At 49.4% G+C, this 13,544-nt stretch overlaps 1 protein-coding gene and 1 pseudogene across 2 annotated transcripts; one reads left to right on the top strand and one right to left on the bottom strand.

Annotated features, from left to right (window-relative positions):
* The first annotated feature begins 955 nt into the window (after window positions 1–955).
* Window positions 956–12,653, top strand: LOC139000134 (zinc finger protein 551-like). Of its 2 annotated transcripts, XR_011469535.1 has the most exons (5): window positions 956–1,863; window positions 2,111–2,287; window positions 2,791–2,967; window positions 8,556–8,679; window positions 9,797–10,055. XR_011469535.1 is itself a non-coding variant. In XM_070402425.1 (3 exons), the coding sequence occupies exons 1-3, from the start codon at window positions 3,216–3,218 to the stop codon at window positions 11,895–11,897; spliced, it is 1,611 nt and encodes a 536-aa protein (XP_070258526.1). In that variant the 5' UTR covers window positions 3,140–3,215; the 3' UTR covers window positions 11,898–12,653. The 2 variants fall into 2 exon arrangements, 1 of the variants encoding a protein (XP_070258526.1); XM_070402425.1 differs by lacking the exons at window positions 956–1,863; window positions 2,111–2,287; window positions 2,791–2,967; window positions 9,797–10,055 and adding exons at window positions 3,140–3,218; window positions 10,414–12,653.
* On the bottom strand, window positions 4,992–6,696 carry LOC138999957 (protein lin-28 homolog A pseudogene; annotated as a pseudogene).
* Window positions 12,654–13,544: the final 891 nt, after the last annotated feature.

Below are 13,544 nucleotides of genomic sequence, written 5' to 3'. Positions count from 1 at the left end.
TCCGCCCTTTAGTTCCCGCCGGTTCCTGCGGGCGCAGAGCCGCTGGGGGACGGGGCTGCGGGGCTCCTGTCAGGGCCTCACTCTCTGGTGGCCTCTGAGGCCGTCGGTCCCTCCTCCCGCCCTGGGACCTGGGGACACGCAGCCCCGAGTCCTGAGGCCACGGCTGGGGCGTTGTTGTAACGCACCCCGCGAATCACACAAGGACGCCTCAGGAAGTCGAATTCAAGAGTCACATTTATTGCAATCCGGGGCTATGAGGGGCCGTTCCCCAAATCTCATAGTAACAAGATGGCGGCTCCAGGGTCATATAGGCAAAAAAATCACAAAGGTATTGATTACATCCCAGGATCTGGAATGAGGAGCCTGGCTCGCAAAAAAAGCAGTTTACAGAAGCAGAATTAAGCATGGTAATTATAGTTTTGGGTCTCGGGGTCAGTGAATTGACGGAAATACATTATCTAGAGCAGGGGTCCCTCACACTACGGCCCGCGGGCCACATGCAAATACAAATATTGTGTTTGTTCCCGTTTATTGTTTTGTTTTTTTAAATATATTTTATAAATCTTTTACAGAGAGGAAGGTAGAGAGAGTCAGAAACATCGATGAGAGAGAAACATCGATCAGCTGCCTCCCGCACCTCTCCTACTGGGGATGTGCCCGCAACCCAGGTACATGCCCTTGACCGGAACCGAACCCGGGACCCTCCAGTCCGCAGGCCGACGCTCTATCCACTGAGCCAAACCGGTTTCGGCCCCATTTTGTTTTGTTTTTTACTTCAAAATAAGATATGTGCAGTGTGCATAGGAATTTGTTCATAGTTTTTTTTGTTTTTTTTTTTAAACTGCCTTCCTTGGATGTGGTAGCCGTTTCTCAGGCTCCCTCTCTGGAATCGAACCCTGATTCCCCGTCACCCGTGGTCACCATGGTAGGCACGGCGACTACCATCGAGTTTTTTTTTTTTTTTTTAAACTATAGTCCGGCCCTCCAACGGTCTGAGGGACAGTGAACTGGCCTCCTGTTTAAACAGTTTAAGGACCCCTGGTCTAGAGCCCTCGGGTCTGGAATGAGGAACCTAGTTTGCAAAAAGCAGTTTAAGTTTAAACAGCACGTTATAAACACATTATCTAGAGCCCTTGGGTCACCTGGGTTAAACTTAGGCATGTTCTCTCAATTACAGTTTCGGGGTCTAGAGCCCTCTGACGTTGGGATAACTGTGCTGTCCTTCCCGGTGAAGGAAAAATGTGCTTTCTAAGACCAGTATGACCACAACCCATGGGATAGTCACATTACAATCAGTAAGGCATTTAATCGAATGGGATGATTTATATAATTCAGAAAATCAAAATATAACCTGTCCGTTGTTAAAGCAAATAGGTACCATACTTCAGCTTTAGGACGTGGACCCTGGTTTTGGCAACGAGTGGAGTGAGAGGTGGGGGGTTCCTCCCAGGCACAGGGACCAGAATGTGCAAAGGCTCAGAGTGAAGACTGAGCTCGTTCAGGAACCATCAGATACACACACACACACACACACACATATATGTGTGTGTATATATGTATGTATATACATATATAAGCACATATGTGTGTGTGTATACATATATTTGGTCTATTTTCATTTATATACACATATATATTTTTTTTCCAGTAGGAATAAGTCTTTATTCATTCATTTTATTTTCCCAGGGAAAAGAGGGGAAGGGGAAAAAGTCAGCATGTGTTTTACAAAATGATAGCAAGTGGAAGTACCCAGCACAGCAAAATCAACCATCAAATAAACAGTCCCCAGTGATGGTCACCAAAACCCAACGGGGCTCAGTCCCCTGCAGTTTAGACATGAGATGGAATCGGGGGGAAAAACAGGTACATGCTTTCCTACCCTCCCTCCCTCCCACCCCAAGATTTCACACAAAGCTTTGGTTTCTAGCAGTAAACGTGGAGTTACATTCGTCCGTCTCCTGTTAAACAATTGTGTGGCTACTTTGACACAAGTTTTTTGCACCAGCATAAAAGTTCCTGAGTGACGTGGATATACATTCATCTCCCCTTTCTTGGTGTCCCAGCCACTTTCAAAATGAAAGGCCCCCCTCATTGCTGCTCTCTACCCTAGGATTAGAGATTAAAACATAGCCATCTGAATGTTTGGCATGAATCACCTATCAAGAAATGGTCTTCACTCAGGATATTGGGAAGAAAGGATGGAGTATTCTTAACTTCTTCAGGATTTTTGCACAAATCATTGAAGAGACGGGGTGACACCCCACACTTTAAATGTGTATGCACGTGGGTAAGTGGGCTCTTTGGGGTGCGGCTGGAAGAGGGTCCGAGTCCAATTTTAAGGACAGAAGATCTGGTCCCAAATAGGAAATAGGGGAAGAGAAAACAAAAGAAAGGATAGCTCAAGACCTCCACTTCAAGAAGAGGTGTTCCCAAGGTTATGTTTCAGATCCTTTTTCCTGGTGCAGAACCTTTTGTCAAAGATGCTTTTGCTACTTTTCTCAATACAAAAAAGTTTGTAAACAATAAATCCCCAAAAGAACTTGGAGAAAGACCAACACATTTACACACAGACTAGGCCACCTAGCAATCACCATATCAGCTACTGTGAAGTCCTACAAAGCCCAGACAAACACAATAACGGGGGGGGGGGGCAGCAACTGGGGGGACAAGAACCCAGGATCAGGCGCACATCACCCAAAGCATCCTATTGCATTTGCCTCGTTTCAACACAGTGAGGTAGGTTTTCAGTGCTCTCACAGCCTGTTAACGAAACCCGCTTTTCTCCTTTAGCTACTGAGACACTAATCGTTGATGCAGCAGGAAGGACACTGGCTGAGCACCACAGAGAAGCCACTGCTTATGGTCTCTCTGGAAGCCAAAGAGAAAAAGCAAAGAGTTTTTCAAGGTTAAGGAATTTAGTCCTTCCTTCATATATCCACCCCTGGGCAGCTCAAGATAGGTAGAGAGGTAAGTGTTCTTCTTCTTCTTCTTTTTTTTTTTTTTAATATATTTTATTGATTTTTTTACAGAGAGGAAGGGAGAGGGACAGAGAGCCAGAAACATCGATGAGAGAGAGACATCGATCAACCGCCTCCTGCACACCCCCTACTGGGGATGTGCCCGCAACCAAGGTACATGCCCTTGACCGGAATCGAACCTGGGACCCTTCAGTCCGCAGGCCGACGCTCTCTCCACTGAGCCAAACCGGTCAGGGCATGGTAAGTGTTCTTAAAAGCTCTCTTTATCAACACACACATACACCTTGTTGTGCCTGGTAGGCCTAGCCCAATCCAGTTAGGGATGGATCTGGTATGTAATGTTGAGTCCCAAACCCCTGGGATTACAGGTATGGGGACAGGGATCCTTAGTTACACATATAGACAACCTACATCTGATCTTGGCTTCCCCCCTGTGCCTTTCACCTAGCCCAGCCTCTCCTAACCTTTGCACCAAACACTGATTCCTGTTCAGACCAATTTCCAACCTTCTAGTAAGAGATCAAGTAATGAGGACACCCCATTAAAATCTAGTCTTCCACAAAACATTGAAGGTGGAGGGGTTTCAAGAAGATACTATGGTCCTAACTGGTTTGGCTCAGTGGATGGAGCGTCGGCCTGCGGACTGAATGGTCCCAGGTTCGATTCCTGCCAAGGGCATGTACCTGGGTTGCGGGCACAGCCCCAGTAGGGGATGTGCAGGAGGCAGCTGATCGATGTTTCTCTCTCATTGATGTTTCTCTCTCATTGATGTTTCTAACTCTATCCCTCTCCCTTCCTCTCTGCAAAAAAATCAATGAAATATATATTTTTTTTTTTAAAAAGAGGATACTATGGCAGAAAAGCCAGCTCTAATTGGCAAAAATTAGGTAGTTCAATAGACTATACACTCCAAATAGGTGTTCTCCCTGATGATAAAACAAAGTATTCCTGCTGTGCAGACCCCGAGCTCCTGCCACTTATCCCTGAGATTGCTCATGTACCTGAGAACACAGTGCAGGAATGAGGGCTGTAGATTAAAATACACAAAAAGCCGAACCGGTGTTGCTCAGTGGATAGAGCGTCGGCCTGCGGACTGAAGGGTTCCAGGTTTGATTCCCGTCAAGGGCATGTACCTGGTTGCAGGCACATCCCCAATAGGAGGTGTGCAGGAGGCAGCTGATCGATGTTTCTCTCTCATCAATGTTTCTAACTCCCTCTCCCTTCCTCTCTGTAAAAAACCAATAAAATATTTAAAAAATAAAATAAAATACACAAAAATACAAACCCAGAATATTTATATTATGAAAAAAGAAAAAAAAAGCCTAAATGCACAAGAGACCTCATTCGCACACAGCTAGTGCAGTTGCATCCTGGAGAGAGTGGTACCCGAGGTGCAGTTAGCCAAGGGACCCAATAAATACAATGTATTGGTCCAGAAATGGGGTGGTTGTGAGCTGAGGAGCTGCAGGTCTGCAGCTGTTCCACAACCGTCCCTTTTGCCTGTTGTCACCACCCACTGCTTGGGGACAGTTCTCAGCGCCCAATCCCAGGAGTGGGTACGGGGAGATAAGATGTGGACAAACCCTCCCACAGAATGCAGGCGTCAGTGGTCTGGGTTCTGGTCTCATGTTAATCTTCTCACTTTGGCAGGGGAAATATTATTATTACATGTCCTTCTTTAAAAGGAAAACAACTTCCCTGTCCGGGCCACTTTCCAAAGCTGGAGATTCTGGGGGTGGAGGCTCAAGTAAAGCATGTAGGGAGGGAGTTCCCCCAAAGCCCTCACAGGCGTCTGGATCGAATGTGGTTGGAGTTCCTTTGCCTCCCCCCTGCCCCCCCCCCTCGCCAAGAGGGAAGAGGGGATGATGCTGTGGAACCTGGCCAGAGCTATCTGGCAGTGCCTACTGCCCCCCCCCCCCCCCACGCCGCCCCCACTTTCTCCATCTGCTGATTGATGCCTGCTCCTTGAAGCTTTCTGATCACAAAAGCATAGCCCCCAGCACCCACTGTGGCTCAATTCTGGGCACCTGGGAGAAGGGCAGGGCTATGGATCTCTTATTCTTCATCCCGAAAGTAGGCTGGCTTTCCCTGTGAGCTGGGGGCCTGCTGGGCCTCAGTGGACAGGAGGCCACCTGTGGCTGATGCTTTGGTAGAAGTGGCACTTGGGCTGCGGTGGGAGCTTGCATTCCTTGGCGTGATGGCCTAGACCAGTGATGGCGAACCTTTTGAGCTCGGCATGTCAGCATTTGGAAAAACCCTAACTTAACTCTGGTGCCGTGTCACATATAGAAATTTTTTGATCTTTGCAACCATAGTAAAACCAAGACATAGTTTTGATATTTATTTTACATATTTAAATGCCATTTAACAAAGAAAAATCAACCAAAAAAATGAGTTTGCGTGTCAGAGGTGTCATAGGTTCGCCATCACTGGTCTAGACCACAGTTGTAGCACCTGTCTCCCTTTGATCTGCGTTTCTGCATGTCCTTCCCTTTTGGCCGCCTCTCACTCCCAGTACAGAACATCCCACCAGGGCCAGTGACTCGGATGGATTCCAGGCCCTTGGCGGACTTCTTAAAGGTGAACTCCACTGCCTCACCCTCCTTCAGGCTCCGGAAGCCCTCCCTGTGCAGTTTACTCTGGTGCACAGGCATCCACGGGGGTCAGGCAGACCCCCGCACAGGCGGTCATGGCCAGGAAGCCGAACCCCACGCGCACGCTAAACCGCTTACAGATGCCAGCTCCCTGCAGCAGCTGCGGCTCCTCCACCGCCCGGGCCTCGTCCTCCCGCGCCGCCTCTGGCGCCTTGGCGCAGCCACCTGCAAATTGCTGGTTTGACACGGAGCCATGGTAGTCGGCTAGGCCCGTGGCCCGGGCCCCAGGTCGGGTGGCTGCTGGCCCCAGAGAAGTCCGGAGGCAAAGGGGTGGCTCTGAGAAGAGGCTGCTACATCTTCCCCAGCACCTACACGTATATTTTTAATTGACTTTAAATATAGAAAGGAAGGAAGAGGGAGGCAGACAAACAGTGATGAGCAAGAAACAAGGATCTGTTGCTGCCTGCACAACCCATTCTGTGGGTCCAGCCCACAACCCAGGCCTGTGACTGACCAGGGCTGGAACCTGGACCTCTCAGCGCCTGGGTTGATGCTCAACCAACTCAGCCACATAAGCCAGGACCGTAGATCACGTTAATACGGGAATCATGGTCAGGATGGTAATGGTAGTGGTAGCTCACAGGGACAGTGGGACCCTGAGGACGGGTTTCCTGCCGGGGCCCCCGTTTGTGGGAGGTGGGTGTCACAACACAGCAACGGGACAGGGTGGTCAGGTAGAGTGTTGGGGAGAGAGAATGGTTTCCCAGTGGCCAACGCCTTTATTTTTATTTTTGTTGATTTCAGAGAGGAAGTAAGAGGGAGAGAGAGAGAAACATTAATGATGAGGGAATCATTGATCTGCTGCATCCTGCATGTCCCACACTGGGGGGTGGAGCCCACAGTTGGGGCATGTGCCCTTGATGGAAATAGAACCCGGGACCCTTCAATCTGCAGGCCAATGCTCTATCCACTGAGCCAAACTATCCAGGGCTGGCCAAGGCCTTTAAAAGATGAGTTGGCCCTGGCCAGTTTGGCTCAGTGGATAGAGTGTCAGTCTGCAGACTGAATGGTACCGGGTTCGATTCTGGTCAGGGGCACATACCTGGGTTGCAGGGCTGGTACATATTTACTTCTCTAAAGACTCATCAGGATTTTGTTGTGACCCTTGGTGTGGCCGGGGGTGTGGCAGTCAGTCTTATGGATTTGCTTAGAGACTCTCTCTCTCTCTCTCTCTCTCTCTCTCTCTCTCTCTCTCTATATATATATATATATATATATATATATACATATATATATATATATATATATATATATATATATACACATACATACACACACACACACACACACACACACACACACAGTGGGGCCTTGACTTACAAGTTTAATTCGTTCTGGGACCGAGCTCCTTAACTCAAATTATCAACTCAATGCAAAATATTGGCCGAGAGACTGCTGGTATCTCAAAAAACTCATTAGTCGGGACACTCGTAAGTCAAGGCCCCACTGTGTGTGTATAATTGATTTCAGAGAGCAAGGGAGAGGGAGGGAGAGATAGAAACATCAGTGATGAAAGAGAATCATTGATTAGCTGCCTCCTGCATGCCCCCTACTGGGGATCTAGCCTGACCTGGAATCAAACCTGGGAGCCTTCATTCCGCAGGCCAGCGCTCTATCCACTGAGCCACATCAGCTGGGGCAGCTTAGACTCTTGAGTGGTCACCTGTGAGACTCACGGGGCTGGGACTTGAATGACGGGCAAGTGGAGATATGTTGGCTGTGACTGCTGCAGGGACATCAAGTGCAGCACCAGGGGAGGTGGTCTGTGGGAATCCAAGATCTGATTGTGTTTCTCAGTAATTGAGGTTGAAGGAAAAAATGGTCATAGACAGAGGCCTTCAGAGCAGGACTCCAGGCTGCTTCTATGTGTGTGGACTCAGTGTCTGGGCAGGACTTGATCCTGTTTGAATTAGGCAGGCATTCTCTGGACCACACCTGCTGCGTAATGAGTAAGAGGCCAAGGAGATGCCTGTGGGGGCTGGGGCTGTGGGAGTGCAGGTGTGAACAAGGTGTGGTAGAAAGAGTCATGTGCCCTTGGTGAGGGGGAGAGAATTCATGGCCACAGGGCCCTGATATTGACATAAGAGTGAGTCCATTTCTGGTGGTGTCTGGATCATACAATAAGGGGGATTTTAGGCTAATTTCCTGAAAAGAGGGGTGTTGTGGTGCTGCGTGCCAGTTCCAGAGCTTAGATTTCGTATATGTGCACACATGCCTGTTGCTGTTGAGGGATGACACAGGAATGAGCTAGCCTACAACAGTGTCACCTGGGCGTGAATGTCTCTACTGGCACGGGGAAGGGAGAAGGTGAGAGAAATACATTACAGAGGTGATGAGTTACAATTTTGGAAAAGAAGAAGATTAGGAAATAAAACCATCCCTGTCACCCCATATGGGTGCTACCTTTGAAGTTGTGCCTCTGGGAATGGAGCTGTGTGGGAGGCCTGTGGTTCAAAGAATTATGTGCAGCAGGCGGTGCACAGGGATGGCCTCAGCAAACCGGAATTCGGGTTGAAAGGCTGAGGGGTGATGCCATGGTTCTGCTGTCTTTGAGGTACAACCTGGGGGACTCCAAGAGTATTGCCTGACAAGGCCATTGTCAGATCACTCACACTCTCCTTGTGGCCAACATGTCTCCCTCAACTATGTTGGTGGCATCACTGTTACTGACAAGGGCCAGTGTGGCCTCCATGTGAGTCCCAGAGCACAGGTGTCATCTCTGTGCCCATCTGCCCTATTGCTGTGGGAAGACACAGTGTCAGGAGGAATATAAGGAGAGAAGGACTTGGATGGGACGAAGGCCTGGTGTCTTCTCTAATGTGGGGAGCAGAGGGAGCCGTGGATGTGGTGGGTGGGGACGATGACAGACTTGGAATCTTAGGAGAGAAGCTGATCATGGAATGAACTCTCTCCATTGTGACAGGATATGGACTTTAAGGACGTGGCCGTTGCCTTCTCTCGGGAGGAGTGGGGGCTCCTTGATGAGGCTCAGAGACTTCTGTACTGCGATGTGATGCTGGAAGTGTTTGCGCTTGTCTCATCTGTAGGTAAGACCTCCACGTTTCTCCCAGGGTCGGGAGGTGATACTCTTTCTTCCTTTATTCCCAAAACATAGCTTTCTCTCTCCCTCAGCCAGACCACAGAAGAGGCTCTGCTAATTCCCCCACATTCTTGTTAAATGTGCTGTGGCTGCCAGCGGTGAGCTGTGTGGAGAGTCCATCCAGTGGACCCCACGCACATCCATAACACAAGTTGCTTCAAAAAGTGCAGGAAGTGCCTGGGAGTCAGGAGTCTTGCAGACAGCTTCCTGGGTGCCACCTCGCACTACCTCTTCACGGTGCAGTGATGGTGTCCGCCCAATGGCTTCCTCTTCTGCCCCTTCTTCTAGCTAAGAGCTCTTTGTAACGGCCTGTGCCAGGGTATGCTCTTCCCCCCGGCCCCTAATATATTTTTATTGATTTTAGAGACGAAGGAAGAGAGAGAGATAGAAACATCAATGATGATAGAGAATCACTGATTGGCTGCCTCTTGCACACCTACGGGGGATTGAGCATGCAACCCAAGCACATACCCTGGGCCAGATTCGAACCTGGGACCCTCCAGTCCACAGGCAGATGCTCTATACACTTGAGCCAAAACAGCTGGGGCAATGGTCTTTACTTACATGATCCATGGGCTGTTCTTGGGAAACCCTCCTTCAATGGTTTGTAATATCTGTTCCCTGAATACTATGCAAGCTGTGTTGGTCAGGGCCAGTGCTGGCTGTTGTCCTTCACTAATACTCAGAATATTTAGGTTTGACGTATTTGTACAGTAGAAGGTACAGGGAGAACCCTGTTTTTTTCACAGGGTGAACATGCAACATGATCTCAGGAGGCCGGGCCTTGCTTAGGGGTAACTGGGAGGAGGTATGCCACATGGGCTGTGTTCAGATCACACCAGGGACATCCTGGTGTCCAGCAGTGTTTAGATGCAAGTGCCACTGGCCATGTCTCATTTCTTCCTTTCCTTACCTTTCCCATACCTGACACTTTGCCGACTTGTCGTTTGTTCTCTGACTTCCTGGCTTCTGGCTACCTTCACCTTTTAGACTTTTTGCATCACCTGTTCCTCTGCACTGCTGCCTCTGCATTTTTTTAAAATATATTTTTCTTGATTTCACAGAGAAAGTGAAAGAGAGAGAAGGATAGAAACATCAATGATGAAAGAGAATCATTGATCGGCTGCCTCCGGCATGTCTCCTACTGGGGATGGAGCCCGCAACCCGGGCATGTGCCCCGACTGGGAATTAAACCAGGACCTCCTAGTTACTAGGAGGCACTCAACCACTGAGCCACGCCAGCCGGGCCCTGCATCATTCTTTAACACTGACCAACACCGTTATGTGTTGTTAAGTGCACATTCATGCTTCGGTAGTGTTTGACACCAGGTACTGTTTATTGAATTTTACTTGGAATACAACTTTCCCAACTTCATGCACAGCTTGCCCCCTTCACCAGCACACAAGCCCTGCTGAGCGCTGTTAGCAGAGGCCTTAGTGGAGATCTGGCTTCTCTTCCATGAGCTGCCTGCCATGTGTTGTGTCATATTTCTGGGGAGGTCTTTTCTGTTTTGTGATGTTCACTGGATGAGACCTTCACAGCAGCCTCTTATTAATCCTTCCTGCATGTCTCTTATTTTCGGACAATTGCATGAAACCCATGTATTATGTGCATCTTGCAATGGGATTTCCCCTGTCACCACAGTCAACACTAAGTACCTCAGCATTTCTGTCTTTGCAGGTTGTTGGCATAAAACAGATGAGGAGGCCTGTTGTGAGCAGAGTGTATCTGAACAAAAAGAGTCACAGGTCAGGGCCCCTAAGACAGAGCCAGCAACCCAGAGGACCCATCTGTGTAAGCGGTGTTTCTCTGTGTTAAAAGACATTCTGCACCTGACTGAGTCACAAGCAGCAGACCTTGAGCAGAAAGCCTTCTTCAGTGACGCATGTGTGAGAGACTTCTGTTTCAGTGCAAACCCTCACCAGCAACAGAGGGAAGCCAGTGGAGAGAAGCCCTGGAGGGAAGCTGTGGACAGGGCCTCGTTTGTGACCAGGTGCAGCTTCTACTTATCAGGGCTGCCTTCATCCAGGAGGGAGGTTGGGGAAGATTTCCCAGGCATCTCAGAACTTCTCCAGCACCAGGCCTCTCTCGACACTGAAGAGCCACACAGTGGCAGTGAGATTTCACAGGAATTTCTCAATAGAAAAAGGCATCACCAGTGGAGTGAAGGTGAAAAATCTGCCCGCCACAAACGGAAATTTGTACAACATCAGGCGGTCTGTTCTGGAGAAAATAGTCATGAGTGTAACAAATGTGGGAAAGTTTTTAGCCGTGTCTTTAACCTCAATCGACATAGATGCGTTCACGCTGGAGAAAACCCGTATGAGGATAGTGATTGTGGGAAGGCCTTCAGTCAGAGCTCTGACATCAGTCAACGCAAGAGGATTCACACTGGGGAGAAGCCTTTCGTGTGCAGTGTTTGTGGGAAGGCCTTCAGAGAAAAGTTAACCTTTGTTAAACACTACAGACTTCACACTGGAGAAAAGCCGTATGCGTGTACTGATTGTGGAAAGTCATTCAGGCAATCCTCAGCTCTCACGTATCATCAGAGAGGTCACAGTAGAGAAAATTCTTATGAGTGTAGTGACTGTGGGAAGGTCTTCCATCAAAGGTCCTGCTTTACTATACACCTTCGACTTCACACGGGACAAAAGCCCTATGAGTGCACTGATTGTGGGAAGTCCTTCAATCAAAGCTGTCACCTCACCCAACACCAGAGAGTTCACACCGGTGAGAAACCGTTTCATTGTACTGTTTGTGGGAAGTCCTTTAGGCAAAAGTTCACCCTCATTCAACACCACCGAGTTCATACCGGAGAAAAGCCGTTTGAGTGTAGTGACTGTGGGAAGTCCTTCAGGCATGGCAATTCACTTACTCTGCACAGGAGACATCACACTGGTGAGAAACCTTATGAGTGTAGTGAATGTGGAAAATCTTTTAAGAGCAGTAGTCACCTCCTTTACCACAAGAGAACTCACACGGGAGAAAGGCCCTATGAGTGTAGTGATTGTGGGAAGGCCTTCAGCCAAAGATCCAAGCTCATGGACCACCACCGAAGTCACACTGGAGAAAAGCCTCATGAGTGCAGTGAATGTGGGAAATGTTTTCGCTACAAACCTAGCCTCCTCAGACATCTGAGAGGTCACACTGGAGAAAAGCCTTAAATGTGCAGAGAACGTTTTATCTTTCATCTTTCTCACTCTACAACACTAAGGAGACTCAGACCCATTTACCTGAATATAAACGCCTTTTATCTGAACATACGCTCTGCTAGATTCCTCATTTACCAGAGGTACAAGTGAGGCCTGAAGGAGCTGCCCTGCACTTGCTAACTTGCCGAGGACTCTTACCTCATTGATGTCACTGTGAGTATTTGTGGCTGAAGTGACCTCCTCTGCCACCTGGCTCACCTGAACAGTGAGCACCAGCCACCACCCCTGGTGCTCAGGGGAAGGGAATTCCGTGTTCCCCTTGTGTATGAGGAAGTTATGAACACTCTGAGCTCTTGGCAGGATCCTCAGTCCTTACTCTCCAGAGAATTGACCTGACCCCGGGTTCGTCCAGAGCCCCCGTCCTCAGCTCAAGAAATGCTACCTCTTTGGGGGCCCTGTGCCCCTCACCTCATGCTGTGACGGATTGTTTCCGGTTCCAGTTCAGCCTGCACGCTGCTTGCTGTGCGCTGCTCCGGTTTATGTTTTTGTAACGGCGTTTTTGGTTTTGTATGTTTAATTTTGTTGGTTCTATTCACTGCCTGGGATGATTGGCAAGCACAGTTGTGACCTGTCAGCATGTAGAGTTAACAGATAGGGAGGGGATCCCAAACTGTCTGTGAAGGGACCGCAGAAAATCACTGTTTGTCTAATATTGACTTATTTTGTGTTACTGCCCAAGGCCTGGAAATAAAGACCGCGTGACTTTGTGTTTCATTTATACAGGTTTGCTCCCTGGCCCCCTGCTTCTGCTAGAGTAGGAGGCCTCGTTATTGTGTTTCTGTCTCACCTGCCTCCCTTACAGCACCATCCACCCTGCTTCGCTGAGACGTGTCTCTGTACAGTCCACCTTTCCTCACGCTCCTGCCTTCACCTGGGCACGCTGTGTCCTGCCCAGGAGCTGGCAGAGAGGAGCCCGAGGCAGGCCCCTGGGAGAGATTGGGGTTCTGCGTCTGCCTGAGAGGAGCTTCCAGGGCTCTGCTGTCTCCATCCAGAGCCTCTCCAGCCTGCTCTGCCCGTCCCCAGGCCCCTGGCCCCCTGCAACAGAACCTACTTCTGTGTCTGGGAGAAGCCCCCTGATTTTTGGGCCCCAAATCAGTTCGCCTTTGGAAAGTCCTGCCTTTGGCCAGCCCACACCCACCCCTGAGGCACACTGATGTTCAGTCTCTGTTCTTGCATGTTTGGGAGTCATTTCCTATTTTGATTTTATTAGAAATTAATCCTCCCCTCAGCTGCCTCCCCCCACCCCAGGCAGTCTTGGAGGTGCATGGACTAGTGAAACGATGCTGTGTGTTTTCAGTGCCGAAGAAATTCTGCAATAGAAGCATTTCTAGAAAGAGCGTCTTGGACTCAACATGATACCACCCTGGGGGAGGGTGTGTTGTGGTTGGTGTGCCCACCTCCCTATTGGGCCTGAAGAGCAGAGCCCTTCCCCTGTAGTGAGTGAGGGACCCTGGGCCCCGAGGGAATAGGGGGCTGCTGGGGTGTGCGGCTGATGGTGCTGAGAGGTTGGGGCCTAGGACAGGGTTGGTGGGGCGTTATCTGTCAGCACATGGGGCAGGTCCGTGAGTGGGAGGGCTGAGGGGAGGCGCTAGTGGTGAG

This window comes from Myotis yumanensis, unplaced genomic scaffold (genome assembly GCF_028538775.1).
Source record: "Myotis yumanensis isolate MYYU_CA2020_CCGP unplaced genomic scaffold, mMyoYum1.0.hap1 SCAF_23, whole genome shotgun sequence".
In the NCBI taxonomy this organism is placed as follows: domain Eukaryota; kingdom Metazoa; phylum Chordata; class Mammalia; order Chiroptera; family Vespertilionidae; genus Myotis; species Myotis yumanensis.
This window is presented reverse-complemented; position numbering and strand designations above follow the sequence as displayed.

Bases quoted from the DNA above. Each gene is read 5' to 3' on its own strand.
- LOC139000134 (XM_070402425.1), top strand. The intron at 8,680-10,413 runs GTAAGACCTCCA...CTGTCTTTGCAG, and splicing joins TGCGCTTGTCTCATCTGTAG to GTTGTTGGCATAAAACAGAT.